The sequence below is a fragment of the Cygnus olor genome, chromosome 24 (assembly GCF_009769625.2).
Source record: "Cygnus olor isolate bCygOlo1 chromosome 24, bCygOlo1.pri.v2, whole genome shotgun sequence".
In the NCBI taxonomy this organism is placed as follows: Eukaryota; Metazoa; Chordata; class Aves; order Anseriformes; family Anatidae; genus Cygnus; species Cygnus olor.
Window position 1 is genome coordinate 6,946,412 of NC_049192.1, and position 26,307 is coordinate 6,972,718.

Sequence of the window (26,307 nt, forward strand, 5' to 3'; positions counted from 1 at the left end):
CTGACTCCATCCTGGTGCTGGACCCAAGCTTCTTTCCATGCCAGTTCATTTATTCTCCTGACTGCAGGTTTCACCCCTGAGCCCCTCTCCTGTAGAAGCAAGGCCCCAGTTCCTGTGAGCTGTGCTGCAGTGGCAATGGCTGCAGGGCTGGGTACCCACCAACAGGGCAGCAGTTAAAGGTGGGTGCGAGTGCCAAGCCAGAGCTTTCTCATTGCCTGCTCCTGGTACAGGCACTGTCCCTGTGGTGGGACACCTCAAACGAAGCAAAGGACAGGAAAAACTAGGGTTAGAAAGAGGAAGTAAGGAAACATTTAATCATTGTATGAATGACAGCCCTTGCTCCAAGGTAAGCCTGAGGATCTGCATTACCTCGTATGTGCTACCTTGGGCCTTTGAAACCTGGTTTTCATTTAATTGACCAAAAGCTTACCAAGTAAGAATTGTGTGTCCTGCAAAGGTTGTGGGGCTCAGTGAACTGAGCAGGAATAGCAGGCTGGCTCTAGTGCAGATTTAGGTGAACTGGTTAATGGAAATCGTACTTTTCAGTGCAGTGACTGCAACCAGGCTGTGTAGAAGGTGTAGGAGGCTTTTACAGGTTTTAGAGGTATATCATCAGCAGATGGTGGCCTTAAGTTTGAGGATAAAGGATAAAGTTCCTGAGCAGGTGTTGTGTGATCTAGGAGATGCAGTGCCCAATGTTGCAATAGGCAAGAAACCAACTAACGCATTAAGACAGGAGGGTGAGGCCCCTGTAAACAACACAGAGGAGGATAGAGGGGCTGAGCCCACCTGATGAGCTCAGACCAGGAGCAAAGGGTTTCTGTACCTTCCAGAAATGCTCAGGGACAATTTTAACTACAAACACCTGCTTTATCACGTTTCAAGTAGCCATGACAGCTAAACAGTGCAGAGCCACAAAGATGATTAAGGGAGTGGAGCATCTCCCTTAGGAGGAAAGGCTGGGGGAGTTGGGTCTCTTTAGCTTGGAGGAGACTGAGGGGTGACCTCATTAATGTTTATAAATATGGAAAGGGTGAGTGTCAGGAGGACAGAGCCAGGCTCTTCTCAGTGACATCTAATGATAGGACAAGGGGCAATGGGTGCAAGCTGGAACACAGGAGGTTCCGCTTAAATTTGAGATGAAGCTTTTTCATAGTGAGGGTGACACTGGAACAGACTGCCCCCGGGGGTTGTGGAGTCTCCTTCTCTGGAGACATTCAAAACCCACCTGGACGCATTCCTGTGTGACCTGATGTAGGTGTTCCTGCTCCATCAGGGGGATTGGACTAGATGATCTTTCAAGGTCCCTTTCAATCCCTAACATTCTGTCATTCTGGGAAGACTACTGCTGTCTCCACCCTTGGTCCAGGTGCACCCAATGCAGTTTGCTCAGCCTAAAATTGCTGACCTTCCATGGAGCTGAGAAATATCAGTGGCAATCTGAGTTAGCAACAGCTGTTTCAGCCCCTACTTTTGGGGGGAGGGGAGGGGAGAGGATTGCTTATCTTAACTGGAAGCCTTTCCCAAGTGAGGGATCCTACTGTACAAAAGAAATCAACACTTCTAAAAAAGGAATCAATCAAGAAGAGATGTTTTATAGCTGTATTTTAGAGTATAGTTAAATACTCTTTGAGACAATCTCTGGTGTTAGGAGATAGGGCCATGCATTGAGTATTGTTAACGTAACACAAACTGTACATGAGGAAGGGAGGACAGACAGGACTGAATCCACAACACCAAAGGGAGCTAGTTTGGGGACTGCAGGTCCCACATGCACTGGTGCTGGCCCTTCCTCCTGCAGGCCTCAGCTTCGAGGTACGGATCAAGCCCCTCTGATAGAGGAAAATGCCCATGCAACAGCAGGTTGACATCCCGAAGGGACCAGGGTGGGCTGCAACACCCCAGCTGCAGCAGCAGCACATGGGAGCTTGCTCAGGGCCCCAAAACCTCTTCCCAGGGAGTGCAGTAACACACTGAACTGTGCAAAAGACTGCTTCATGGGGAGCTGGAGTTGGGGAAATCCACCTGGCTGTGGTAGCAGCACAGACTGGTTAAAAAGCAACCCCCCCGCCCCCCCAACAAAACCTCTGAAAGGGGAGCTGAGAATGAATCTTGCGCTGCTGTCACAGGTAAACTCTGATATGCAAAGGCAAGCCCTGCATGTGAGGAGTCCATGACCCCTGACTCCTTGCAAACCTTTGTCCAGCCTCAGGTTTACTCCTTCACTCCACAGTGAAAAAAAGGCAAACCCTTACATTTGCAGCACCAGGCCAATGCCACACAGCAACCCAGTGCTATCACATGGCTCTGTGTCCACCAGAGACATGGTGATGCTCAGGTTTGGCAGGAGTCCTGCCAGCTGGAAGATGTATCCTAAATGTGCCCTACCCAAAGCAGTCAGCATGTACAGTGAACATCCCTCCCCCAGTGCCTTCTCCGTGTTCAAGTTCTGCCACTGTCCTTGAGATAAGTCATACCTGTCTCTTAAGGACTGCATTGCTCTTTGTAGTGGGGCTGTTTCTCTCTTCTGTTTTGATATTACTTCCCTTCCAGGGGTACTCCCTAGTTTTCAGATACCCTCAACACCTTAAGTATGGGTTTCAGGGTTGACCTTGCCCAGCATAAGCTACCTGCCAAACAAATAATTGCCCTCTCCAGAAGAGATGAGACAGGAGGCTGGCTGTGCTGTTGTTGCCTTCTCAGCAAGGCAGCCTTTGATCTCTTGCTGCTTCTCAGCTCAGGCAGAACAAAGCAGTCTTTTGTCCCAGCATCTCAGGCTCATTTAGTACCTGGGCATTTTCTGGTTTCCCAGACTTCCTCAGTGACTCCAGACTCACAGCCCAGACCAAACAAACAACTCTTCTATGCGCCCTGGTCAAGGCAGCCATGAGGATGGGACTTTGATCAAGCTGGAGCCTGATGTCAGATCTCTGCAGGTCAACTTGTTGCAGGCCTTGCTGAAGAGTGTCTTGTTCTGGCACCACAGCCTTTGGATCAAAAAGAACAAATATATATATATATATGGAAAAATCTTAGGGTCTTTTGAGGAATCCAGGTTCATCGCCTCTCCCTGCAAGCTGGAGTCAGTCGACGGGGAAGCAGGCTGCTTGCACAGGCGCTCTGCGGAATAGCAGGCTGGAGCCACGGAACAGCTGCCCCTGAGGAGGAGAGCGCTGGGGTTAGGGCAGCCACGCCGCAGCATCGCCTGACTGCTAGACTAGCAGGGACGGAGTTGTGCCTGCTGCATGGCTGCAAACCCTTAGCACCCCTGGTTGCTAAGAAGGAGAAAGTGGGCCTTCAGCCTCATGAGCACTGAGGTCAGGTACTTCCAGCAAGGATGGCTGATGGAGAGGGGCAGAGCCATGGGGCTTTGCTGTGTGCAATGCCTTTGCTAAAAGATTGCACGCTGCAAGCTCAGGTAACACAGGCACACTAAGTGCTGTCACGCCTGGTACCAGAGCCATAACTGGAGGGATGGAGATAGTTACCAAGCACATAAAGGGTGCAGCACAGGTACTCATTGGGCAGTGCCAGAGCCCTCAGGAAAGAGCAGAGGGAGTCCAAAGCCTTGTGTGTACCCCACTCCCTCACCTGGGCACTGAGATACCTCCAGCAATGGATCCAGGACGTGAACACGGGAGCGTAGGGAGGGAGGCCAGCACGCAACCTGCATGGCAAAGAGAAATAGCCAAGATGGTCTGTACAGATGTCACGTTATCCAGACAGAGATAAAACAAGCAGTGATCAGTGTAAATGAGTACACAGTGTCTGCACTGGGCTGAAGGCCAGATCATCAGCTTGTTACCTATACTGCAGCAGATCATGTCATTTATGGTCCCCCTGCCATCCAGCAGGACCTAGACAGGCTGGAGAGTTGGGCAGGGAGAAATTTAATAAAATATAATGAGGGCAAGTGTAGAGTCCTGCATCTGGGCAAGAACAACTTCAGACACCAGTATAAGTTGGGGACTGCCCTGCTGGAGAGCACTGTAGGGGAAAGGGACCTGGGGGTCTTGGCAGACAGCGGGACGACCATGAGCCAGCACCGTGCCCTTGTGGCCAAGAAGGCCAGTGGCATCCTGGGGTGTATCAGAAGGGGTGTGGTTAGTAGGTAGAGGGAGGTTCTCCTCCCTCTCTACTCTGCCCTGGTGAGACCACATCTGGGATATTGTGTCCAGTTCTGGGCCACTCAGTTCAAAAAGGACAGGGAACTGCTTGAGAGAGTCCAGTGCAGAGCCACAAAGATGATTAAGGGAGTGGAGCATCTCCCTTAGGAGGAAAGGCTGGGGGAGTTGGGTCTCTTTAGCTTGGAGGAGACTGAGGGGTGACCTCATTAATGTTTATAAATATGGAAAGGGTGAGTGTCAGGAGGACAGAGCCAGGCTCTTCTCAGTGACATCTAATGATAGGACAAGGGGCAATGGGTGCAAGCTGGAACACAGGAGGTTCCGCTTAAATTTGAGATGAAGCTTTTTCATAGTGAGGGTGACACTGGAACAGACTGCCCCCGGGGGTTGTGGAGTCTCCTTCTCTGGAGACATTCAAAACCCACCTGGACGCATTCCTGTGTGACCTGATGTAGGTGTTCCTGCTCCATCAGGGGGATTGGACTAGATGATCTTTCAAGGTCCCTTTCAATCCCTAACATTTCGTGATTCTGTAATTTAATTACCCCTGGAGTGTACAAACAAGGTGCATTACCTGGATACATTAAGAGTGCAGGACTATGGGCTGTATCTATACCTTCAAGAAGGAGCAGATATCAAGACAGCATTATTCCAGTGGGTCAGATCCAGTCCCATTCCCATAAGCACATACATAGGAAGACACAAGCAGCAGTGGAATTGGGAAAGCAAGCTGGGTGAAGGAGGTATTACTGTCTGGTCCTGCCCCACCTGTGCCTGTCTCCCCTTGCTGCATTAAGAGTTTTGTTTTTCCTCATGCTGCTCCCTGGAGTCAGCATCCTCTCTTTGATCCCTTCTGCCTCTGGTCTAGTTTAGATCAGGCTGCACCACCAGAACTCTCCCTATTCCTCTCCATTTGTGCTTTTATCCTGCTCTTGTCTGTGCCCTCTGATCTAAAATTTTAAGTAATCTGAGACAGGAAACCATATAGTTTATGGTTCTGCATGAAAGCTTTACAATCATTAGCAGAGGCTTCAGACAACAAGGGGCTGAAAGGAAGGGATAGAGTTAGATCTCAGTGTGACAGACATACCCACAGTTGTTCACTGCCATGAGGTCTCCCACGAGAAGGAACGGGTATGTCAGCATGCTCATAGCAATCTGAAAGCACAAAAAAACTGGTAGCATCTCTACATGTTCATGCCAAAAACAGTAGTTCTACCTTTTGTGTGTTAGCAAAGTTATCCTGGATACAAAGTACAGACTTCAAACGCACCTGCCTTTGTCCTCAGACCATGAGCTCTCACCCCACAGATAGCAGGAAGCAAAGCAATGACATGGCAGTTGCCTACATACCCCCATCACAAATTTAGTGTAGCTCCGGATCACCGATGCCTGGCTGAACTGGAAAGAGAAACAAAAGCATTGTGGAGGAGGCAGATGCCACCAAGCTGTCCCCGTCGCTATGAGACATCTCTGCGAGCCTGAGATGATGAGCCTGGGGCATAGGAACAAGACAGAAAGCAATGGGGTAACCACACTACATCCCTGTTGAGACTCAGGGAAGACATTTGCTATCAAACCTGAACCTCAAACTGCAGCTAGAACAGTGCCCTGATGAGACATGGCGTATATAGCACTTTACAGGGCTTTATCCTAAACCCACTGTCTATTTGTATTAAATTAGTCTCCCCTCCCCATTAACTCCTTACAACTCTGAGTGCTCTGTACGGACCCCCAAGCCCTCCATTGGGCACTTCCACTCACATTATCGTCCACTGCATAGGTGTTGATGAAGTGAGCCAAGAGATTGCAGCACCAGAGGAAGATGACATCCCCCAGGATGTGAGGGACTACACCACTGCAATGGCAAAAACATGGGAATGAGGTGCAGAAGGGTCCAAGTGCTGCCTTTGGAGCCCTCCTTTCCTCTACCAGCATGAAGGAACCCTGCTCCCCATAATGCATCTTTATTTAGGGAGAAGGGGAGACTTCAGGGAAGAGCTCTCCTGGCCTTCAGAAGCGGTTGTTTGTGCTGCTAGCTGCTCCAGCCAGGGGATGCTATGACTAGGAAGTTTTGGATCTCTTGTTGGGGTATGACTCAGCCAAGTCCCCTTGTTCTACCCCAAATACCTTCTCAGCCCAGCTCCTGCTCTGAAACCCAGGCAAAACACAGATGGAGCAGGTTCCTGTTAAGCTCATTTTGCAGATGCTCTTCTGGATAAAGAATTAGAAGGTCATCTCTGATGACCACCTCCCTCTCCTTTTAGAAATTAAAATGGGGGGAGGGGGAGGGGAGGGGCTTCCTACCAAGTCTGCTCTAGTGCAAAGTGGGATTAACTGGGGGCAGCACCTTAGCCCCTCTGATCTTCCTAGTCTCCAAGTCCAGGCTGGGTCCCTGCTGCCACCTGGGAGCACAGAGACAGGGGTTGACTTGCTGCTTCGGCTTATCCCTCTCAAAACCCAGTACTGAGATCCCAGCAGCATGAGCACCCCCAGCTTCTGGCACTAAAACATTAATGAAGCATTTCTGAGCATTTCTACAGTTTGTCAGAGCCTCAGCAGCATCTGCTCTGCCAGCATATTCACCAAACCTCAGGCCTCCTGCTTTGGCCTTGCAGTTGTTACACTGCAAAAGGATCCAGGTGTGTTTTAAACCTGTGTTTCACCAGATGTATTAAGACAGTTCTTCTCAAAATAAGTCTAATAGGGGCTTATTAGAGACTTTGGGGCAGGGGATTAATTTTGTTTCCTGCTCTGATTGCTGCAGCAGAAGAACAGCAATTGGGACAGCATGCTCTGAACCAGCCTGCTCCGCCTGCTTGGTTTTTACAGTTTTTGGAGACAACCTGTGTATTGCCAAGGCCCAGGCAGCTCTGGAGATGCAGCCAAGGTCTTGGGGCCAGGCACAGCACACATGTTCAACAGAAGATCTGCTGATTTAAGTCAGACTTGATACATGACAGCAAAAGGCAGGACAAAGAAATCAAAGCTGTCTGGTCCCAGGGATTGTCTGCTTTGCATTCAGCCTGTGTAACAACAACAAAAAATAATAAAAATCCCTCATCTAACTCAAAGTAAAGTCTTAAGAAGATTCCTGAACTACCACTGATACAACAGAGACTTAAGCAACTCCAGAAACAGAGGGGTGGTCCAGGATTGTGCCATGCCAGGCTTGTAAGTAAAGCCTCACCCATCTGTTGATACAGAATCAGACCACTTGTTCCATTTGCAATAAGGATCATACCCCTCTCTATCCCCAGTCATCCAAGTAATGATGAATGTTGGGTTTGTGCTTAAAGGATGGCTGGAGACCAGAGGTCTGAGAGCTGCAAAAGGGGACCAAGAAGAAATTAATTTGCACAACAGCTCTCACACCTGATGAGATGTCCAAGGACATTTGGATGAGGAACAAATTCTTAGAAGACAGCAAGTCATTAAAAAGCTCAGAGCAGAAGACCAATGAGGAAGCCTGTATGATGTACAGTGACGTGACCTACTTGCTTCATGCAACCCAGCAGGAGAAACTCCAGTGTGGGGCGGGGTAGGACAAGCCATCTTTGAATTGACCATGTGCAGCAATTTCAGTGCCCATTTCAGAGTCCATAGAACATCATTCTGGTCTGCTGGCTGCAGGAGACTGCTAAGATATCAGGGGAATTAAGAAGTCCACTCATTGAAATGTCTTTTTCTCCAGCTGGTCATGCACCCAGAATGAGAATGTGCCAATATTGTGCTATGGCTGTGTAGAGGTTGTCAGACCATGAGAAATAAGTGCTCCTCAATGATTTTAAGGGAATGGATGTGTTTGGATTTCATTAGAAGTGCTGAGAGCAGAACAGCAACAGTTTGGTCTTACAAATGTAGTTTGTGTTCCTCTTACTGTAGTGTGATTACCTAGCTGAGTTGTAGAGCATGTATAAATTCAGAGCCCTCCTGAGACATTCTGGGTTATGTTAAAGCCTTTCTTGTTAACTGTTAAGTTTAATTAGGCTACCAAGTGTTTATTTTATATGGAGGAAGAGAACACAGCTGGCTCTTTTCACAGACTGTTTTGTAGGGAGTTGGAGGAAAGAGGAGCTCAGCAAGAGCACATGGAACATCCTGGAGGAAGCTGTATTTAATGGAGATCTGGGGCTGCAGATCCTGAAGAATAGCTGTAGACCACAAAAGATATGGTGACACTTGATTGACAAGGTCTCTACAGACCTCTGGCCCTTTCCCCTTGGGGAAGAACAGAGTGAGACCCCCTGTGACTGCTCATCCTTTCCTGATGCATTTATATTTAATCTGGAAGCCCAGATTTTGTGATTCCAAAGCCAAATATTTCAGGCTTGAAAGCCCCTCCTGAAATTTTGGAGCTGCCTTTACTATTATTGACATAATAAAGCAAGTTACCTCTCCACTGGGAACAAAGGCAGCAGGTAGTTCTGTTTTATATAGATGTGAGAAAAAGTCAAGAAGTGTTAATAAAGGGTTTAAAAAAAGGTGTCTGCTAGACTTTCTCTTTAGTGATGCTGTCAATTCACCACGCTTTTTAAGTGCAGTCTGAGCTCCTTCAGGCAAGCTGGTCCAGGCAGTAATGCTGCTGCACCAGTGTCCTGCTCCTGCTGTACAGACAAACCTGTTGCCAGAGCAAAGCACCAACTCATTACAAGCACCCATGGTGCTCTGCTGAGGAATGTACTTCTTATCCAGGGCCTGGTTTTTATTTCAACAAAGGGCCTCATTGTTGCACTTGATCTTGGTGCCTGCTGCACAAACAAATGCTTTAAACGCTCCTTCACTGAAACACATAGAAGTACAAGGGAAAAAGAAAGGTAAGAAAAAATACAGTTTTCCCTGGGCTCTGAAAATTTGATTGAAGATAAGGTCTGAGGCAAACTTAATGGTCCAACTGGAGCTCTGTCAAAGCCACAGATTTAATCTGTGCTCATGGGAGTGATGTGAGAGTCCTGCAGTCAGACAAGGTTTCAGGGAGGAGGGAGCTCAGCACAACTCCTTTCAGTGAAGTTGGAATCATAGCCAGGAGAGCCATTGGCATCTTCTGACTACAGGAGACGGTATTTAAACAACTCACGTACACGAAGAATCCCAGAATCCCTTCTTCCTTAAATATCCTGACGATGGCACTGAACACACCGCTGCCAAGAAAGGAAAAGAACAAGCTTGCAGAGGTTGCTCCGTCTCTGTCCTGCACAGCTTCATGTGGCCATAGCAGAGTCCCCCCCACAAGTCACCCTGCCATCAATGTAGCAGGCAGCATCATTCTGATCCTCAACTCATGAAGAAGGGTAGTGTCTGTGCTCTGCCAATCTGCAATAACTCCGGTACTCAACTTGCCGACATCTATGTTTAAATGCTGAAGCTAGAAGAGCTCTGATTGGCTTTGTGTGAGTGGGTAAGTGTGCCACAACCATGGCATGTAAAGTGCTTTGATTAGGCTGATTCTTCTGCTGTGCCCCTGGGAACTGGTGACAGCTGGTGACACGTGTTAGCTGCAGTTGTGCCCAGTACACTTTCAGGTGGCTGCATGTATGGTTCTGCCCTGCAGAGGGGCAGGTACTACTGAAAAAGGCTTGGAAAAATCATGCGGACTACAGGAGGGCTGCAGCAATGCTTTGTATTATGTATTCCACCCTATTCTGTTTTTTTGATGGCTTCCCCTTCTATTAACATATAAAGCAAAAAGGCAGAAAGCTCACTGAGTAATCAGCAAGGTGCACTGCAGCCACCAAAACACCCACTGGCACAAGGCTGAACTGAGAGGCATGTGAAGGGACAAAGTCCAGCCTTCCCACATCCCTTCACCCCATGCTCATCCAACCTCTATCCACAGCTCAGATTTACTTTTCAGTCTCCCAAACCTCCTGGGTCACCATATCCCCCACTGTGTGGGAACATCAGGCATGCCTGACTCCAGGACTCGTGCTTCTGTGTGCCCACACTCTTCATTCAGTGCTGCAGCCATTCACCTGTATTTGACTTCCCGGCCTATGAACTGGACCATGCAGCGCATAGAGATCACTAGGAGAACAGAAACATAAGCTGACAAACAAATCAAGTTTGAGTTGTGATGGAGGTGAAGGAAAATGCAACCCGATCCTTCTGCCACCCCTTTTCTCCTCTCAAATCAGCTCCTCTCAGTGGTCCTCATCACTGCAAGGCTCATTAGAAAACAGTGCTTTCCCTTAGTTTCTAAGTGGAGGGAGGGATTTCTGGCCCCAACCCCAATGGGACCTCTATGACAAACTCTAAGATGAGTGAGAAGAGACCACCTCACTGCTCATTTGGGTTAGTCCCTGAAGGCCAGTCCGAGTATCAGCCTTCCCAAGAGACCACTTGGGACCCACATCTGTTCTGTGGTTTCAAACAAAGCCACTTCTAATAGAAAACCACATCAAGGAAACAGGATTTTGGAAGTGATCCTCAGCCAGGGAAGGATTCCTCAATCTGGAGAGGACAGCCAGGCAGAGGGACAGGACTCACCATGCAGTGGATGTGACACGACCCGAGACACACACTGCATCATCATCTCGTGAGATGTCTGGGAAAGGGAGAAAATGCCACAGCTGTGTGAAAAGCTCCACCTGCACAGATCAGGCCCTTTCCCTTAGTGTAGGAAAGCCCACTTCAGGTCCCAGACCTGTTTTTAAATCTGTTTTTCACAGTAAACCTCTATTTCTATGAAATATTCCACATCTGGACATAATGGCTACTAAATACTTCAGTCTTTTTACCCAGAGTTTCCCCCCAAGTAATTTCACCCACAAGCCACAGTTTAAGCTTCCTTTGCTCTTTGGGCACATTCCCAGTGTGATCTCCCTAATCACTCATTAACATGCAATATCCATTTCTCACCTCTTTCACCACTTTCCTAAGGGAAGTCTTCATATCATCCTTGTTAGAAACATGCTCCATATCCTCCAGTGGAAAGGCCTGAGCAGGAGAGAAGAAACATATGGCCAAAACTGATGGAGATGCTGACCCACAAGCCCTTGATTTCTGAGGACTGGAAGGAAACCATGAGCAGTTGTGCTCTAAACTACAGGAGAAAAACAGGCAAGGAGGAAGACAGCAGAAGGAAGGATGGAAAGTAAAACAGAGGAAAACTACCATGAGACTGCTTGTAAAAAATAAAAGGCAAGTGACTGGTCAAATTCAAGTAAGATTCTTTAGAAAGTAAGTTCTGGGGATACGGGCACTGTTTTCCTTCTGTCCTGGAGGACTATTTAGAGCCATCAGGTGGTGGAGTGGAATGGGTACTTTAATCCTCCATGTTCAATCATGGCTGGGTGCAAGTACATGCAGGCTCTGTTGCTCTTCTCCAGTAGCACTGTCTGCCCCAGCAAGATGATTTATGGAGAGAGAAGCCGACCTTTACCTTCTTCACACTTCCCCTGGTGATGGTCGATAAAGTGCTTGAGATGAGGCGAGGAGTAAGACCGCGGAAGAGGCCTCTTCTCCCATCCACTTTCACAATGTGTCTGGCTGGGTAAGAAAAGACCAGGCTGCTGTCAGCTGGGATACAGCCGACCTGTGGAGAGCACCCTGCCCCACTTCAGTATTCAGCTGAAACCACGCCGGACCTCTGGAAGTCACAGCAACTGCTCTGCAGTCTTGCCGTAAATGTTTTATTATAAAAGCTCTAAATAAATTTCTTATAGGTTGCAAAGAAACCTTAACTATTCTTTGTCACATCTGTCTAAACTGGAAGGATGAGTGCATCCTTCGACTGTTTTTGCTTACCTGAAAGGGCTACACGGCAGTCTGGACTGAACTAAGGTAGGGTGGGATAATCTCTTGTGTTGTGTGTTGTAACCTTCTCCCTCTGCCCTGAAGGGTCAGAGTCAGGGTAAATACAGACCTTGCAAAGCCAGGTTCCGCTCCTGCCCTGCCACCTTCTCCCAGACAGGTTTCCAGACAAAAAAAAGCCAAAGGAGCCGATCTGTCCCTGGTATAACAGGGGGGAATACAACCCACCGTGAGCTTGCAGGTACTGACTGTTCCTGCCCCCCATCTTCTGCTGTCCCGAGTGAAGGCAGTGCCCATCTCCCTCACCCAGTGCTGTAAATCTATTTGGAAAATGCATCATCTTCCAAAGCACAGCACTGGAGAGTTTCTAGCTCTGGGTGTCCCAGCTTGCAGTGTTTTTGTACTGCTCCTGCTCTTGGCTCCTCACCCTCAAGTACTGCTGTCTGATTTTGGGATTGGCCCCATTTGACTCTCAGGGCTCACCTTCTCCAAAGCTCCGCACACCTATGAAAGTAGGCCCTACTTTCAGGCAGTATTCACCTGCCTCTCCCGTGCTGCACCCACAGAGAGAAATATATTACCTTCCCCTTTCATGGTATTTTTGTCTCTTTAGGGCTCCACCTACAATACAAATGAGCTGGGCAGGACGCCAAGTTATTGCAGTGCTGTTTTGTAGAAAAGAAACACAATGCACTATCTCTAATACATGCAAAACCCTCCACCAACAAACCCACACCACACAAACCCCCACTGCACCCTCAGCTATGGAAACAAGCCAGTGCAACATGCCAAAGGAGGGGGATGCACTCTGGGCTACCACCTCCTTGTCCCTGCCTCATAACAACAGGTACATAAATCTGATGGCTGTGCAACTGGTGGTAGCATATAATGTCTCAATGCAGCCTCAGAATGAGACCAAGGGTGCAGCTGGGAAGGTGGAAGAACAGCTGGAGGCTGGGTCCAGCATTGCACTCAGCGTGTGTGGGCTGGCCTAGAGGAACACTCACCATAGGTGAAGAAGCCAGGCAGGTACAGTACTTTCTTTCCCAGCACGTTTCTTCCAATGGTTGGAGGTAGTGGCTCATGCCCAACCTGCAGGAGAAACCCCATAAGCAGGTTCCCAAAGCAGTTCTGGCATTCCTGAACCTAACAGACCACATGGCCTTGATTCCATCTTCCTGAGATGCTGAAGGGCCATGTCCCACTCAGTTACCATATGATAGATGGGGGTCCCATGACATGGGCAGTCCCCTTCCCATTAAACAGGGTCTCTGGAGAATGGGGGTCCTCATCGCTCTCATTTTATAGGAGTTCCCATTACAGAGAGGTTCTCAGGATACTGTGGATCCTCAACCCCCCATTATAAAGGAACGTCTCATCTTTTATTATATAGGAGTCCCCACTGCATGGGTATCCTCATCTGTGCCATTTTATATGGGTCCCCACCTGCTGTCATATAAAGAGGTCTCAATTCCTCTCTTTTAAAGAAGTCCCCACTGCACATTTGGGTCTTCGTCCCTCCATTCTATATGATTTTCTATTCCTTGTCCTATAGAGAGTCCCTGTCACTGAAAGTATTCCCATCCTCCTAATATATAAGGCTCCCTATTTTATAGCTACCCTCATCCTCCCAATTATATGTAGGTCCCCCACTCTGACATGGGGATCCCCATTAGAGAGGGTGCCATCCTCTGCTATACAGGTGGACCCTGGGCAATGGGGACCCCTCATTACTCCATTATACAGGTGCCGCTTTCCCCCATTATCTAGGTTAACTATACACACAAGATGCCCTTATCCCCTCAGTCAAACAGCGGTCCCCCTCCCCTGTCATACAGGGGTCCCGTTATAACCCTGGTACACGCGGGGTTTGCCCTCCCGCGGCACTCGCTGAGCGCCCTGCCACGACACAGGTACTACCCAGCGCCCCGCTCCCCTTCACACCGCGGTCCCCGTCGCACAGAGGTCTCCGCTGGGTCAGTACAGCGCAGTCCCTCCTTACACGGGGTGTCCTCACCCCCCCGTGTCGGGGGTCCCTCCTGCCCCGTTAAACGGGGGTGCACGGGGCAGCCCCTGCCCCGCCACACAGGGGGCCCGGCACCCCCCCCCACACAGGCCCCCCTCGGACCCCTCCACGCGGGGGTTCGCCCCTCACCGCCCCGCCGCCAGCCACGGACCTGGACAAGCAGCTTGACGTAGAGCAGCGGGTGGCTGGCAGCGGCGAGCCCGGCGCCCAGCACCACGAACAGACCCTCGGTGCCCTCGGCGCCCTCGGCCCGGCCCGGCCCCGGCCCCGGCCCCGGCCCGGGGCCGCCGACAGGGGGCGTCTGCGCCTCCGGGGGCAGCGGCGCCGCGTCCGCCATGGCCCCGCCGCCACCGCGCCTGCGCCGGGCGGACGTGTGAGGGGAGGGGGAGCGCGCGGGCGGGACCATGGCAGGAGAGGCGGAGGGGACGCGGGCGGGACCATGGCGGGAGCGGGGGGGTTGGGGGGGGCAACGCGGCGGAGGCTCGGCAGCGGCCCGGCGGCGCCGCGGGGGGGGCTGGCGCCGTGGGTGCGGCCTCGAGGAGGCCGTGACGGGGCCGGGCAGGGGCGGCTGCGGCGGGCCGAGGGTACGGAGCCTCTCCGCAAGAGGCTGGCCCCAGCGCGCCGTTCTCCCGCGGGCTCGTGTCCCCCCGCGCCAGGGCAGCCCTGCAGCGCCAAGGAGCCTCAGCTCCGCTCCCTCGCAGCCCGGTCGCGGCCCCTCGCAGTGCCGGGCCCCGTGGGGGCTGCCCCGGCACAGCCCCGCCGCCGCCGGCTTGCCGCGGGCCGGCACACGAAGCGGGCTCGTGGCGTTGCAGCCGCCCTGCTGCTGCCCTGCCTTTGGTGCCGCGGCCAGGTTGGGGCCGGGCTGAACAAATTCCCAGTGTTTCTGAGAGCTTCTCCTTGCAACCTGGTGCGCTTCCTCTTTCCTTTTCCTTTTTGAGGCCACCCCAGATAAAAGCTCATCTGCTGCAGAAGCGACAGCAGCTGGTCCGTGCTGTGGGTCCCGGGGACACCTCGAAGCGGAGTAAGGGAGGGAAAGGCTCAGGGCTGTGGCAGGGAGCCACAGTCACCTGCCCCCGCAGCTCCATCGATACACCCGGGCTCTGCTCCCAGCTGACACGGCCTGTGCCATGGAGGGGGAGGCGGGCAGTGAGCGGAGCGTGCTGAACCTGGTGGCTGTGTTTGAAGAGTGTGGGTAAGGAGCACACGTCAGGGGCACTGCAGGTGCATTAGGGCTCCACGTAGTGTGGGTTTTGGAAAGAAGACCCGTGGTGGAGGTGGTTTGGAGGCTGTGGGGAAAGGCGATTGGGTAATCTGTTCTTCTTTAGCACTCAGATTTGCCCTGCAGCTTTCCTCGTGCTGCAGGTCATGGAGAAAAGTCTGAAAACCTCAGCTAGGAGGTGACTGACTTTGCTGGAGGTTTCTGTGCCAGGATCAGGTTTAGGCTCAGTACCTTTGCAGTTAGCCTGCCTGCTGAATGTTGTTTTTCTGCTGCTTCTGGAGAAGAGGATTTTGGTTTGCAAACATGCAGACAGTTCTCACCCAGTGGCAAGTATGGCTTGGGGCGGTAGGTGCGCATGCTTCCTGCCATAGCTCCACCAGTACACCTCCAGCTTCCTCTGCAACTCTTCTGACCAGAGCAGCTGCACGAGCTCTGGTCCAGCAGGTAGATAGCTGGGCACTTCGCAGTCCTTGGAAATCGGCTGCTTGAGTGTCTAGGAGGGCCTAAGCCTCAGACACCAGCTTCAGACATCCAGTTGTTTGCAGCAGTATGACCCCTAGGAAGGGGAACAGAAAGCATCTTGCAAGGGAGTGTGTGTGGGGGGGCAGTGAATGCCTTTCAGGCTGTGTGGCTGCTCTGTAAAACAGCATCTTCACTTGAAGCATGAGCTGGGACCTGCAGATCACACGGGATGACAAACAGCATAGGCCAGAGTCAGGGCTGGTGATGTGCCTTGCCCTAGTGAAGTGGGTCATGTTTGTGGTCAGTGCCTCGGTTTTCCTATCTGCTAAATAGGGATACCAAATCTTGCCTTTTCTTATATCTGTGAGGTGCTGTCAGTGAGCCTTGGTTTTGCAGCCCTTCCTAAAGATGGCGAGACATAAGATTTCCTTCTGCTCCAGGTGCTTTGCCTGCATTGTGTGCTTTGCTTGACCTTTGTGCTCTGGATGGCTTCAGAGTAGCATGGTTGTTCCCATGGTCCTACAGTCACAATTTGTCTTGTGATGTTGTGTTGGAACCACTTGTGGTCTTTGATCTATCCCCATTTTGCTGCTGCAGTGTGTTTGTTGTTTGCATGTGTTTGAGTTAGGGGAAATAAAAGTAACTTTTATCGCTTTTGGAGGAAGCTGTAGAACCTGGAAACAAGTTTTCTGGAACAGAAAACAGCTTAGCCTAAGTCAGCACAAGTCATACTGCAAATAGAAAGAGAGAAGTTCCCTGTTGGATCTCAGCAGCGGATTTAGACTGACACAGGTCTGGGAGGCACTCGGAGTGATGGATAAAGCATCTCTATCACATGAAGGACTATGACTGCCTCCAAGGACAGGTGTGCGTGGCTGTGGATGCCCTCACAAGCTCACAGACACATGCTGGTCCATGTGGGGACAGATCTGTCCTCCTCTTCAGATGAGTGTCTGCTATTGAGTCACTTCCTGTCTGCAACTTCATGGTTTTATGTCCAGTTTCATCCTGCTTTTCTCCTCCTCATTCCATTCCTGTCTGCAGGCCACCACTGGATGTCTTACTAGTTTCTGCCTGGAGGAATTTACTAAACAACCAGCTCTCAGGTGACAGACAGCTCACTGCTGTCATCTTCAAGGTGCTGCTCTGGATTTGTCTTCCTTGTCTTTGCCAGAAAAGAGATCATCCTTCTGCAAAACCACAAACCTTCCTCAGGGCTGAGACCTCTTGGCTATTTGGCTTTTAAAGCCTTGTGCCCAGGACAGCTGGTTCCCTGCTTTGGCTCCACGGCAGCAGTAGACAGAAAGCCAGAGCTGTTCCAGTGCTGCAAATGACAGGTCTGCACTTTGGGCATTAAACAGCTGGGAGCAAGCAAAGATCCAGATGTGCCATTTGCTAGCACCAAAGCTGAATGGCGTGGACTTGAAGTGGAAGAGGATCCTGCTGGGAACAGGGATGATGCCCTTCCATGGATAAACAATACAGTCAAGCTTTGTCTGACATGAATCCGAAGTGATGCTGTGAGCCCAGAGATGGAAGTGGTCTTCATGTGGGATTTGTCATGTCCCTGGGGAGGAAGGTTGAAAGGATAAAGTCTGGGATGATCAAGGACTGGCATTGCCTTGAAAGTTGTTGAGTTGGTGAGAGGCATTCAGAGGCTGTCAGGTTTCCCAAGTCAGGTCCTAGCACAATTAGTAAAATGAATTTTAAACTAGAGATCCAGACTGGAACTGGCTTGAAGAGCACCATGCCAAGTCAAGCATATGGAGACATGGGGAACAAGTTGGCAGAGACACATCTCTGGGAAGAAACACTGAAGTGGGAGGGGAAAACGTCCAGGTGGTCTGTTGCATCCCAGAATTTTGGCTGGAAACCTTCGGCAAAACATGGTGACATGTTTGTGTGGAATTGCAAGGAGACATCAGGAGTGGGGAGGAGAAAAGCCTGGGGCAGGGCAGGAAACCCAGCAAAGCCTCAGATTTCAGATTGCTCCCACCTAGTGGTGCCTGAGAGGAAGTGATGGGTTGTGCCAAGGAGACATGTGACTTGTGCAAGTCTGGAAGGCTAAGATGGCTCATGCTGCCTGTGGATGGGATAAATGGCTGAGCTGTGCTCTTGCAGAGCAGGATGGGGATTAACCACACCAGCAGGAGGAACCAGGAGAGGAGAGACTGGATCGTGTCACCCTCAGACTACGTATAGGCTTTCAGACACTGGATTGTATCAGCAGGGTTGTGGCAGAGCAGGGTAGCATCAGCACTGAGGTGCTGACGTTTCCTGCCACCTTGCTTGAGGATGGTAGCCTGATCCTAGGCCAGCTCAGGGCAGTGCTGTGGGAAAGCCAGCCTATGGGTTGGGAGCCGGGAGGCCTGCACTGTGCTGGGGCAGCTGATCATACTGGTTCCCCCCCTTGCAGGCTTGGCAAATTCCCCTGGAGGGACCGACACTCTCTGCATGGCCAGACTTGTCCTGTGACCAGCCAGCCCCAACAGCTTCCAGCATCCTCAGCCAGCCAGGGCCAGAACTTCTCCCATATGTCTGCCAGGCACCAAGCAGAGCAAGAGAGTGAGGAGGAGGAGGAACAGCAGCAGAGGAAGGCCTCAGCAGCAGGGCAAAAAGAGCAGCAAGGTCAGAAGGGGCTTAGCTTCAAATGCCTTCGTTCTTTCCGACACAAGATCAGCGGGGACAACTGGAGGCGGCAGCAGGATCCAGGCCTCGAAGCTGGCAGCAAGGTGAGCTCCGGAGGTGGTTCCTGGTAAGCTGGTGGGTGCCCGCACCCAGTTGTGTGTGCTGGATCAGAGCTGAGGTCTCTGCTGAGCAAGTCCCTGCCCCTTCAAGGTCTGGTGCAGGGGGCGACGGAGAAGTGGCCCTGTTCCTGGTGCTTTGGGCACAAATTCCCTGTAGTCAGATAGATCCAGGCAGAGCTTGTGTCTTCTAGCTCTGATATAACTATAGCATGGGGGTCGGATGCTCAGGTGGGCCCTGCTGGGTTGGTCCCACAGCGTCACCTGTGCCAACTGCAGATGCATTTCTGCAGGTCTCATTCAGAAGCCTTGGTGGAACTGCAGACCATGGGGTTAACCCTCCCCACGCTGTCCTACTGTATGAGATCACTAGGCCTGTATTGCCCTAGGAGAAACGGGCATGGAGAAAGGAGTGACCTGTGAGAATGTGAGCCAAGCTTCCCCACAGCCCGCAAACAGCTTTGTTTTCACACTCTGTTGAAGCCCTTCCTTTGCCCTGACCCAGAGCAAGGTCCACTTCCAGCTGGACTGTGGGCTCTGAACCCTGCGGAACAGAGCTGGATCCCCTCAGGCTGTTAGGGACAGCTCACATCACTGCCCATGAGACTGAGCCCTTCTCCTCATGCAGGAGCCAGAGGAAAAGAAAATCGCTCTGGAGCTGCTGGAGACAGAGCAGGCTTACGTCAACCGCCTCCACCTTCTTGACCAGGTGAGCTGGGGAGTGGAAAGGCACATGCAAGCCTGGGAAGTGATAGCCCTGCTGCAACCAGCCCCCACTAGCACAGCCTGGGCAGCCCATGCTGACAAACCAGGCAGGACCAAGGCACGGGCCACACTTAGCAGTTGTCTTGTGCTCCTTGACAGGGCTGGGATACTGTGGCAGTGCCTGGACTCAGCTCAGTGTGTGCACAGGCCAGGAACTGTTTCCTAGAGGTTATGGAAAGAATGAGTCTGTGCAGATGTGAGCCTTGCTGGGTTGCTGGTCGTCACAGCCAGAGAATCACAAAATCATAGAGTCATAGAATCACAGAATTGTTTGAGTTGGGAGGGACTTCAAAGACCACCAAGTTCCAACTCACCTGCCACGGGCATGAACACCTTCCACCAGACCAGGTTGCTCAAAGCCCCATCCAGCCTGGCCTTGAACACTACCAGGGATGGGGCATCCACAGCTTTTCTGGACAGTCTGTTCCAGTGCCTCACCACCCTCATAGTAAAGAATTTCTTCCTAACGTCTAATCTAAATCTACCCTCTTTTACCTTAAAGCCATTACTCCTTGTCCTATTCCTGTGCTCCCTGATAGAGTCTCTCTCCAGCTTTCTTGTAGGCCCCCTTTAAGTACTGGAATACTGCTATAAGGCCTCCCTGGATCCTTCTCTTCTCCAGGCTGAACTCAACTCCAACTCTCTCAGTCTGTCCTCATAGCAGAAGTGCTCCAGCTTCTGATCATCGTTATGAGCCTCCTCTGGACAGGTCCAGCTCTAACAGGTCCATGTCTTTCTTATGCTGGGGGCTCCAGAGCTGAATGCAGCACTGCGGATGATAGGGTCTCATGGAGAGCAGAGCAGGGTGGGAGAATCACCTCCCTTGACCTGCTGGCCATACTTCTTCTCATGCAGCTCAAGATACAATTGGCTTTCGGGGCTGCAAGGGCACATTGCTGGCTCATGTTCAGTCTTTCATCCACCAGTACCCTCAAGGCCTTCTCCACAGGGCTGGTCTCTTTTCACTTCATCGCCCAGCCTGTATTTATGTTTGGGATTGCCTCGACCCAGGTGGAGGCCCTTGCACTTGGCCTTGTTGAACCTCATGAGGTTTGCCCAGGCCCACCTGTCAGTCCTGTCCAGGTCTCTCTGGACGGCAGCCCTTCCCTCCAGTGTGTTGACCACACCAAGCAGCTTGGTCTCATCAGCAAACTTGCCGAGGGTGCACTCAATCCCACTGTCCATGTCACTGACAAAGATGTTAAGCAGTGCCGGTCCCAATACCGACCCCCTGTGGGACACCGCTCGTCACTGGTCTCCACCTGGACATCGAGCTGTTGACTGCAACTCTAAGTGCGACCATCCAATCAATTCCTTACCCACCGAGTGGTCCATCCATCAAATCCATGTCTCTCCAGTTTGGAGAAAAGAATGTTGTGCAGTGCAGTGTCAGGTGCTTTGCATGTGTCCAGGTAGATGATATCAGTTGCTCTTCCCTTATCCACCAATGCTTTAACTCTGTTGTAGAAAGCCACTAAATTTCGTCCGGCACGATCTGCCTTTAGTGAAGCCATGTTGGCTGTCACAAATCACCTCTCTGTTCTCTGTGTGCCTTAGCATAGTTTCCAGGAGGATCTGCTCCATGATCTTGCCAAGCACAGAGGTGAGACTGACTGGACTGCCAGGTCTGTTCCCTGGGTCTTCCTTTTTTCCCTTTTTAAAGATGGGGTTTAAGTTTGTCCTTTTCCACTCACTGAGAACTTCAACAGACTGCCACAGCTTCTCAAATACGATGGATAGTGGCTTAGCAACTTCATCCACCAGTTCCATCAGGCCCTGTGGATGCATTTTGTCAGGTCCCTTGGACTTGTGCACATTCAGGTTCCTTGGATGATCTCAAATGTGATCTTCTCCTACCTTTCTTCCAGGTATTCTATACAGAGCTGATGAAAGAAGCCAAAAATGGGAAGACAGTCCCAGAGGAGGTGGTAAAAATGATCTTCTCCAACATTTCCTCCATCTACCAGTTCCATGCCAAGTTCTTTCTGCCAGAGCTGCAGAAGCGCATGGAGGATTGGTGAGCTGTGGGAGGGGAGGGCGCAGGATGCCTGGGTTAATTTCCCGGAATAAGGGAGTAGTGGTGAATTTGGCCTCCCAATAGGACTAGAGAGTTCAAGCCTGTTTTGCTCCAGACGTCTTTGTGCTGGAGAGCACTTCCTTAAAACAGTCCAGCCCAGATTAAGCTATTTCTGAAAAGGGGAGTGACATCTCATGTGGCTTAGGGGTGTTCCCAGGAATGAATGCCAAGGCTGGCTGGCCATGTACCTGTTCTAGAGAGTGGGGAGGTGTATGGGGATGTAGCAGGCCTCAGCCATAAACCTCTGTCCTCTGTCATGCACAAACTGCCCCCCTTTTTTTATCCCTTGCTGTCCATCTTCGCTATGGTCTGAGGAAGCTGCGATTCCCTACTGCAGGAACTCCCACCCGAGGATCGGGGATGTGATCCAGAAGCTTGCACCATTCCTGAAAATGTACAGTGAATATGTGAAGAACTTCAACAAGGCTATGGAGCTCATAACTATCTGGACAGAGAAGTCACTGCCCTTTCAGGAGCTCATTGCTGACATCCAGGTGATAGGCCATGGCAGTGTGGGGGGACCACAGCAATGCTTCCCAAAATCTCCCTCCAGGGAGGAAGCAGAGGAGAGTAGGAACTGCTGTGTTTACTGTTTCTTTCTCTGTGCGTGGGTCAGAAGAGGAAGGTCTGTGCTAACCTAACACTGCAGCACCATATGCTGGAACCAGTGCAGAGGATCCCACGCTATGAACTCCTCCTGAAAGACTATGTCCAAAAACTGCCGCCTGAGTCCCCAGATCGGCATGATGCAGACAGTAAGAGCTCCCTGCTGTAGTGAGCAGCAGGGTGGGTTGGTAGGGGAATTGACAGCTCCTGGTGTTGTACATGGGCATCAGGCTACCTGGGCCCTCTCAACAGATGCTCTCGGATAAACCTGTCAGTCTGACCCTTTTCTGACCCCTTTAGGGTTTGTGAAAGTTGTTGGGAAAGGTGGGTGATGGTTCAGGACAAGGTGCCCTGCTGCAGAGCATTTCCCTGCAGGGAGATCTGCGATGACCAGGGGAGGTATCACAACCATGTGGATAACAGCAGTTCCCAGTCCAGCTGGGATGGAGGATAAATTAGCACCGTGTGTGTCCCCCCACAACTGTCTCTGCTGCACAGTCTAGCTGGACCCAGGCTCAGGGCCATTCAGATGGTGTCCAGGGTAGTACAGCAGCCACTGCATGTGTGGTTCCTGGTGAGGACAGATGCAGGAGTTTTCTCCTGCCTCTCCACAGCAGGCGTTTAACCCTTCTTCCTTTCTCTTTTCCTTGCAGAGGCCCTGGAGATGATTTTCATGGTGGCCAAGCATTCAAATTCAGCTATTGCCGAGATGGTGAGTGCCTGTCCCAGCTGGCAGTGCTTTGCAAGTCATGGCATGGTGATGTGCTGGCTCTCTGCCAGATTTCCTTATGGCCTCATTGCTGTGCAACTCAGAATAGAGCAAAACCCTGCCCAGAATGGGGCAGGGTTCAGCCGGGGAGGTTAGACTCTGCTTTTGATATCTGACCCCCATCTCCCCAAGCCTGGGGAAGTAATGCCTGTAGCATCAGCTGTGTTGTGACAGGCTGTTTCCAGTCTGGAAGCTGCTTGTGAAGGTCAGTCTGGGGTGAGTGAGATGTGCCGTCTCCCCCAGTACTCAGCAGCTGGGCCGGGGCTGGAGGGGACCCAGGTGTGACAAGGTGGTAGCTGTTCAGCTCCCTCCCAGACAGGTCCCCCTGCCTCCCCCAGGAGCGGCTGCAGAACCTCTGGGAGGTCTACCAGAGACTGGGCCTTGAAGATGACATTGTGGATCCCTCCAACGAGCTGATCAAGGAGGGGCCAGTCCAAAAAATCTCAACCCGCAACAACAGCACATCGGAGAAGTACCTGTTCCTGGTGGGAGCCAGGATTCCAGGGGGAAGGGGCAGGGAGCAGGTGGGATAGGGATGGCGAGAGGGGCAGACAGCTCGGCCAGGGGTGTTGGTGGCTCATCTCTGTATAGAAGGTATTATTTCAGATCTGGGCGGTTTGAACACCCTGGTTCAGGGCTCCATGTGTTTGGGAACCTCTGATTCCCTGGGGGATGCCAGAATCCTGGAGTGCTTTGGCTTTGCAGGGTGGGAGAGGGCTGGGGCAGAAGTAGGCACTTTTTATTCCAAATCCTTCCCAGGGACCAGCTCAGCTCCTAGGGTCTGAGGGACCTTTGATCCTAGGGAACCCCCCAGCCCTGAGCAGATAGGTTGCTGGGCACAGACCCACACTCTCCTTCTCCTGCACAGTTCAACAACATGCTGCTGTACTGCGTGCCTAAGGTCATTCAGGTGGGCGCTGAGTTCCAGGTCCGCCTCCGCATTGACATGGATGGCATGAAGGTCAGACAAGCCCTTTGTCTTTGTGCTTTCCCCAAGGCCCTGGGGAACAGTTTCAGAGGCTTCCTCCAAATGCAGCCCTCTCTGGGGTGTAGTGCGGCTGCTACCTTGTACTTCCTGGGAAGGAAGGAAGAATTTGGAGCCGGGGATGACTTTGTGGGGGAGGGGGACTGGTTGCAGTCTGATCCTGTGGGATCGCATTGCAATGTCATGCGTGGATTTGAGGGGCTGAAGGGCTTCTGCCTGAGGGAACTCCCTGTTCCTCACTTCACAGATGGAGGTCCCTTTGAGCTGGACATTTGTTCAGCTGCTCCCCATGTTCTTTTTGGTGTCTCTCAGGTGCGGGAGCTGAATGACATGCAATTCCCTCACACCTTCCTGGTCTCGGGAAAGCAGCGGACGCTGGAGCTGCAGGCCAGGTAAGGGAAAGTGTGATGGCCCCATGTCTCCTCAGGGAGGAGGGATGCCAGCTCATCCATCTCCCTTTTTACATTTAGGTCTGGGGAGGAAATGAATGCCTGGATCAAGGTACTGCTGAGTGCTGTGAGAGGTGGCACATCTCACACCAGCTGGATGCCTGGGTCCCCAAGGGTGCTGATCCCCTACCTGTCAGTGTTTGGATAGCCCCCCTATCTGTCCTTCCAGCCCTGCCTTCCCTTCTAGGCTTTCCAGGATGCCATTGACAGGAAGGAGAAGAGGAGTGAGAGCTTTAAGATGGTTGTGCGTGGGCTGGAGACAGGAAACGCCACACTCAGGGTAACCCTCCTGCCATTCCCATGTCCTGTCTGTCTCCAGCATCCCCTTACGCTGAAGCTCAGGGAGGTCACACTTTGCTGTGCCTCAGTTTCCTAAGCTAAACCCTACAGGACTAGTGGGGGCAGACTGGGGAGGGACGAGTAAGTGCAGAGGGCCTCGGGAGGCTGAAAGGTGTGTGAGCAGGACTACCCTGACCATGGCTAGCCAGCCCCAGCGATGCCATTTCCCACCCTCAGACAGAAGAGCTGGGCCGCCGAGCCCCACAGTGGGTGCGGGACAACTTGGTGACCATGTGCATGCGCTGCAAGGAGCCCTTCAATGCCATCATGCGCCGCAGACACCACTGTAGAGCTTGTGGATACGTGGGTTACCCTGTCCCCCAACTCCTCCCTTCCCTTCTGGCCTGAGCAGTTGGGCCAGGAATGCAGCCTTTGTACATTCTGCACCCCTTTACCTGGGCTTGGGGCTGTTTCCTGGCCCTCAGCTCCTCATGGAGTCATAGGGATGTCCCAGTCCTACCCTAGCCCCATCAGTGTCCATGTCTGATGGTTGTAGGTGGTGTGCGCTCGCTGCTCAGAACACAAGGTGAAGCTGCAGTATGATGGGAACCGCCTAAACCGTGTATGTCAGGAATGCTATGTCTTCCTGATGGGCCATGTAGTGCTGGAGGACCAGGAGTGGAAGCACAAAGGCATCCTGGAGGTCAGTTGTACCCCTCTCTGCCCATCCTCCCTGTGCCCTGCTCCTCCAAGCTCTGCTGCCATCCCCAGTCCTTTGATCAGTGCCCTTTCTGCCTCCACTAACACTGGGTGTTTAGAGATTTGTTGGCTGTTTTTTTTTTTTTTTGGCAGAAAGGAGCCGCAGAGATATCAGGCAGGAGTCTTCTGTGCAGTTCCCTGCAGCTGCTGGACAGGAATGGCAAGGGAGGCATGAGGGGCTGGTTTGTTATCCCATGGGATGATCCCCTTGTGCTGTACATTTATGCAGCCCCCCAGGTAAGGCAGGGCTCAGCTCCATCTGCAAGGGACAGCCCAGTGCTTAGATTCCCTGCCTTTCATTGCTGTGTTCTCTCTTGGCAGGATGTCCGAGCCCACACCTCCATTCCGCTGCTGGGCTACCAGGTGAGGGACCTGCCACAGGGCAACGCCCGACACCTCTTCCAGCTGGAACAGTCCCAGCAGGTCTACACCTTCGTGGCCGACACAGAGGAGCTGAAACAGCGCTGGATGAGGACCATGGCACGCTGTGCTGCAGGGATCATACACCCAGGGGGGGGTGAGGATGTGGACTCATGCAGTGAGGCAGAATGAAGGCAGGCCTAACTCCTGGGCTGCCTGGTGGGTCACACCTACCCACCAACACCTCCTGCTCATAGCCAGCCTTAGGCAGATCCCCCACCTCTCTGCACTTTAATTTTTCACTGCAAAAAGGGCAAGGTGGGGGTATGTTTGCCACCATATGGACAAGCCAATTTCCCCTCCCCTCCCCTCCCCTCCCCTCTTCTCCATAGGGGATGGAGGTACCCAGGATGTGAGGTGGGGGGAAAGCCAGGGCATTCTGGGGATCCCGCAGCCTGCCTGGCATTGATCTGCTGCGTCGTGCTGCCGCCTGAGGGCAGCAATGCCTCAGCTTTCCTCCGAGCCTGGTGGTGGGATGTTGGAGGGGCTATGCCTGTGTTTGTGAAAGCATCTATGGAACTGGAACCGCTGCCATAAATCCTTCCTCTTACCCCAGTGCACAGTCTAAGGAGCCTTTATGGAGGGTGTATTTTCTGGGGTGCCCTGCAGGATTGTCAACAGAGGCTGTTCCCTAGCATCATCTTACCCATAACCAGTCCCAGTCTTGCACCCTGCAGAGACCAAGCTGGTAGCTTGCCTTCACCCAGCTTGGGGACCCTAGTTCAGGATTTAGGATGCTGCTTTCCCAGCCTGTCACCACTCCTGACCTCACAGTGCTGCAGTCCCATGGTGTGGGGGTACCCTGTAAAAATGGACACCCCCATCGGCGTCCCTGTGCTGGCTTGCACTTTGCCCATCCCAGACTTTC

The 26,307-nt window shown here is 52.0% G+C and overlaps 2 protein-coding genes across 11 annotated transcripts in view; one reads left to right on the forward strand and one right to left on the reverse strand.

The window, feature by feature from the left end:
* Positions 1-26,002, forward strand: part of FGD2 (FYVE, RhoGEF and PH domain containing 2) — a 28,477-nt gene extending 2,475 nt beyond the window's left edge. Inside the window, exons 1-16 of one of the 7 annotated variants that reach the window (XM_040536229.1) lie at positions 14,399-15,097; positions 18,003-18,318; positions 18,959-19,039; positions 20,964-21,112; positions 21,510-21,666; positions 21,789-21,927; positions 22,432-22,490; positions 22,886-23,032; positions 23,416-23,508; positions 23,845-23,924; positions 24,003-24,033; positions 24,169-24,261; positions 24,498-24,623; positions 24,817-24,963; positions 25,113-25,256; positions 25,341-26,002. In XM_040536229.1, coding sequence (XP_040392163.1) covers positions 15,033-15,097; positions 18,003-18,318; positions 18,959-19,039; positions 20,964-21,112; positions 21,510-21,666; positions 21,789-21,927; positions 22,432-22,490; positions 22,886-23,032; positions 23,416-23,508; positions 23,845-23,924; positions 24,003-24,033; positions 24,169-24,261; positions 24,498-24,623; positions 24,817-24,963; positions 25,113-25,256; positions 25,341-25,571 — 2,058 coding nt within the window. In that variant the 5' untranslated portion in view covers positions 14,399-15,032 and the 3' untranslated portion in view covers positions 25,572-26,002. Of the gene's footprint in view, positions 1-14,397; positions 18,319-18,958; positions 19,040-20,963; positions 21,113-21,509; positions 21,667-21,788; positions 21,928-22,431; positions 22,491-22,885; positions 23,033-23,415; positions 23,509-23,844; positions 23,925-24,002; positions 24,034-24,168; positions 24,262-24,497; positions 24,624-24,816; positions 24,964-25,112; positions 25,257-25,340 lie in introns of those variants that run through there. The other 6 variants (XM_040536227.1, XM_040536233.1, XM_040536228.1 and 3 more) reach the window with 6 other exon arrangements.
* On the reverse strand, positions 1,589-14,251 carry MTCH1 (mitochondrial carrier 1). Of its 4 annotated transcripts, none has more exons than XM_040536235.1 (12): positions 14,057-14,251; positions 12,887-12,971; positions 11,509-11,615; positions 10,986-11,063; positions 10,614-10,671; positions 9,209-9,268; positions 6,478-6,532; positions 5,892-5,985; positions 5,481-5,528; positions 5,218-5,285; positions 3,592-3,667; positions 1,589-3,158 (listed from the first exon to the last, which is right to left on the reverse strand). In XM_040536235.1, exons 1-12 carry the CDS (start codon positions 14,240-14,242, stop codon positions 3,084-3,086), a joined length of 990 nt encoding a protein of 329 aa, XP_040392169.1. In that variant the 5' UTR covers positions 14,243-14,251; the 3' UTR covers positions 1,589-3,083. The 4 variants fall into 4 exon arrangements, 3 of the variants coding, with proteins under 3 accessions (XP_040392169.1, XP_040392170.1, XP_040392168.1); XM_040536236.1 differs by lacking the exon at positions 6,478-6,532 and adding an exon at positions 10,100-10,151; XM_040536234.1 differs by lacking the exon at positions 6,478-6,532 and adding an exon at positions 10,100-10,172.
* Positions 26,003-26,307: the final 305 nt, after the last annotated feature.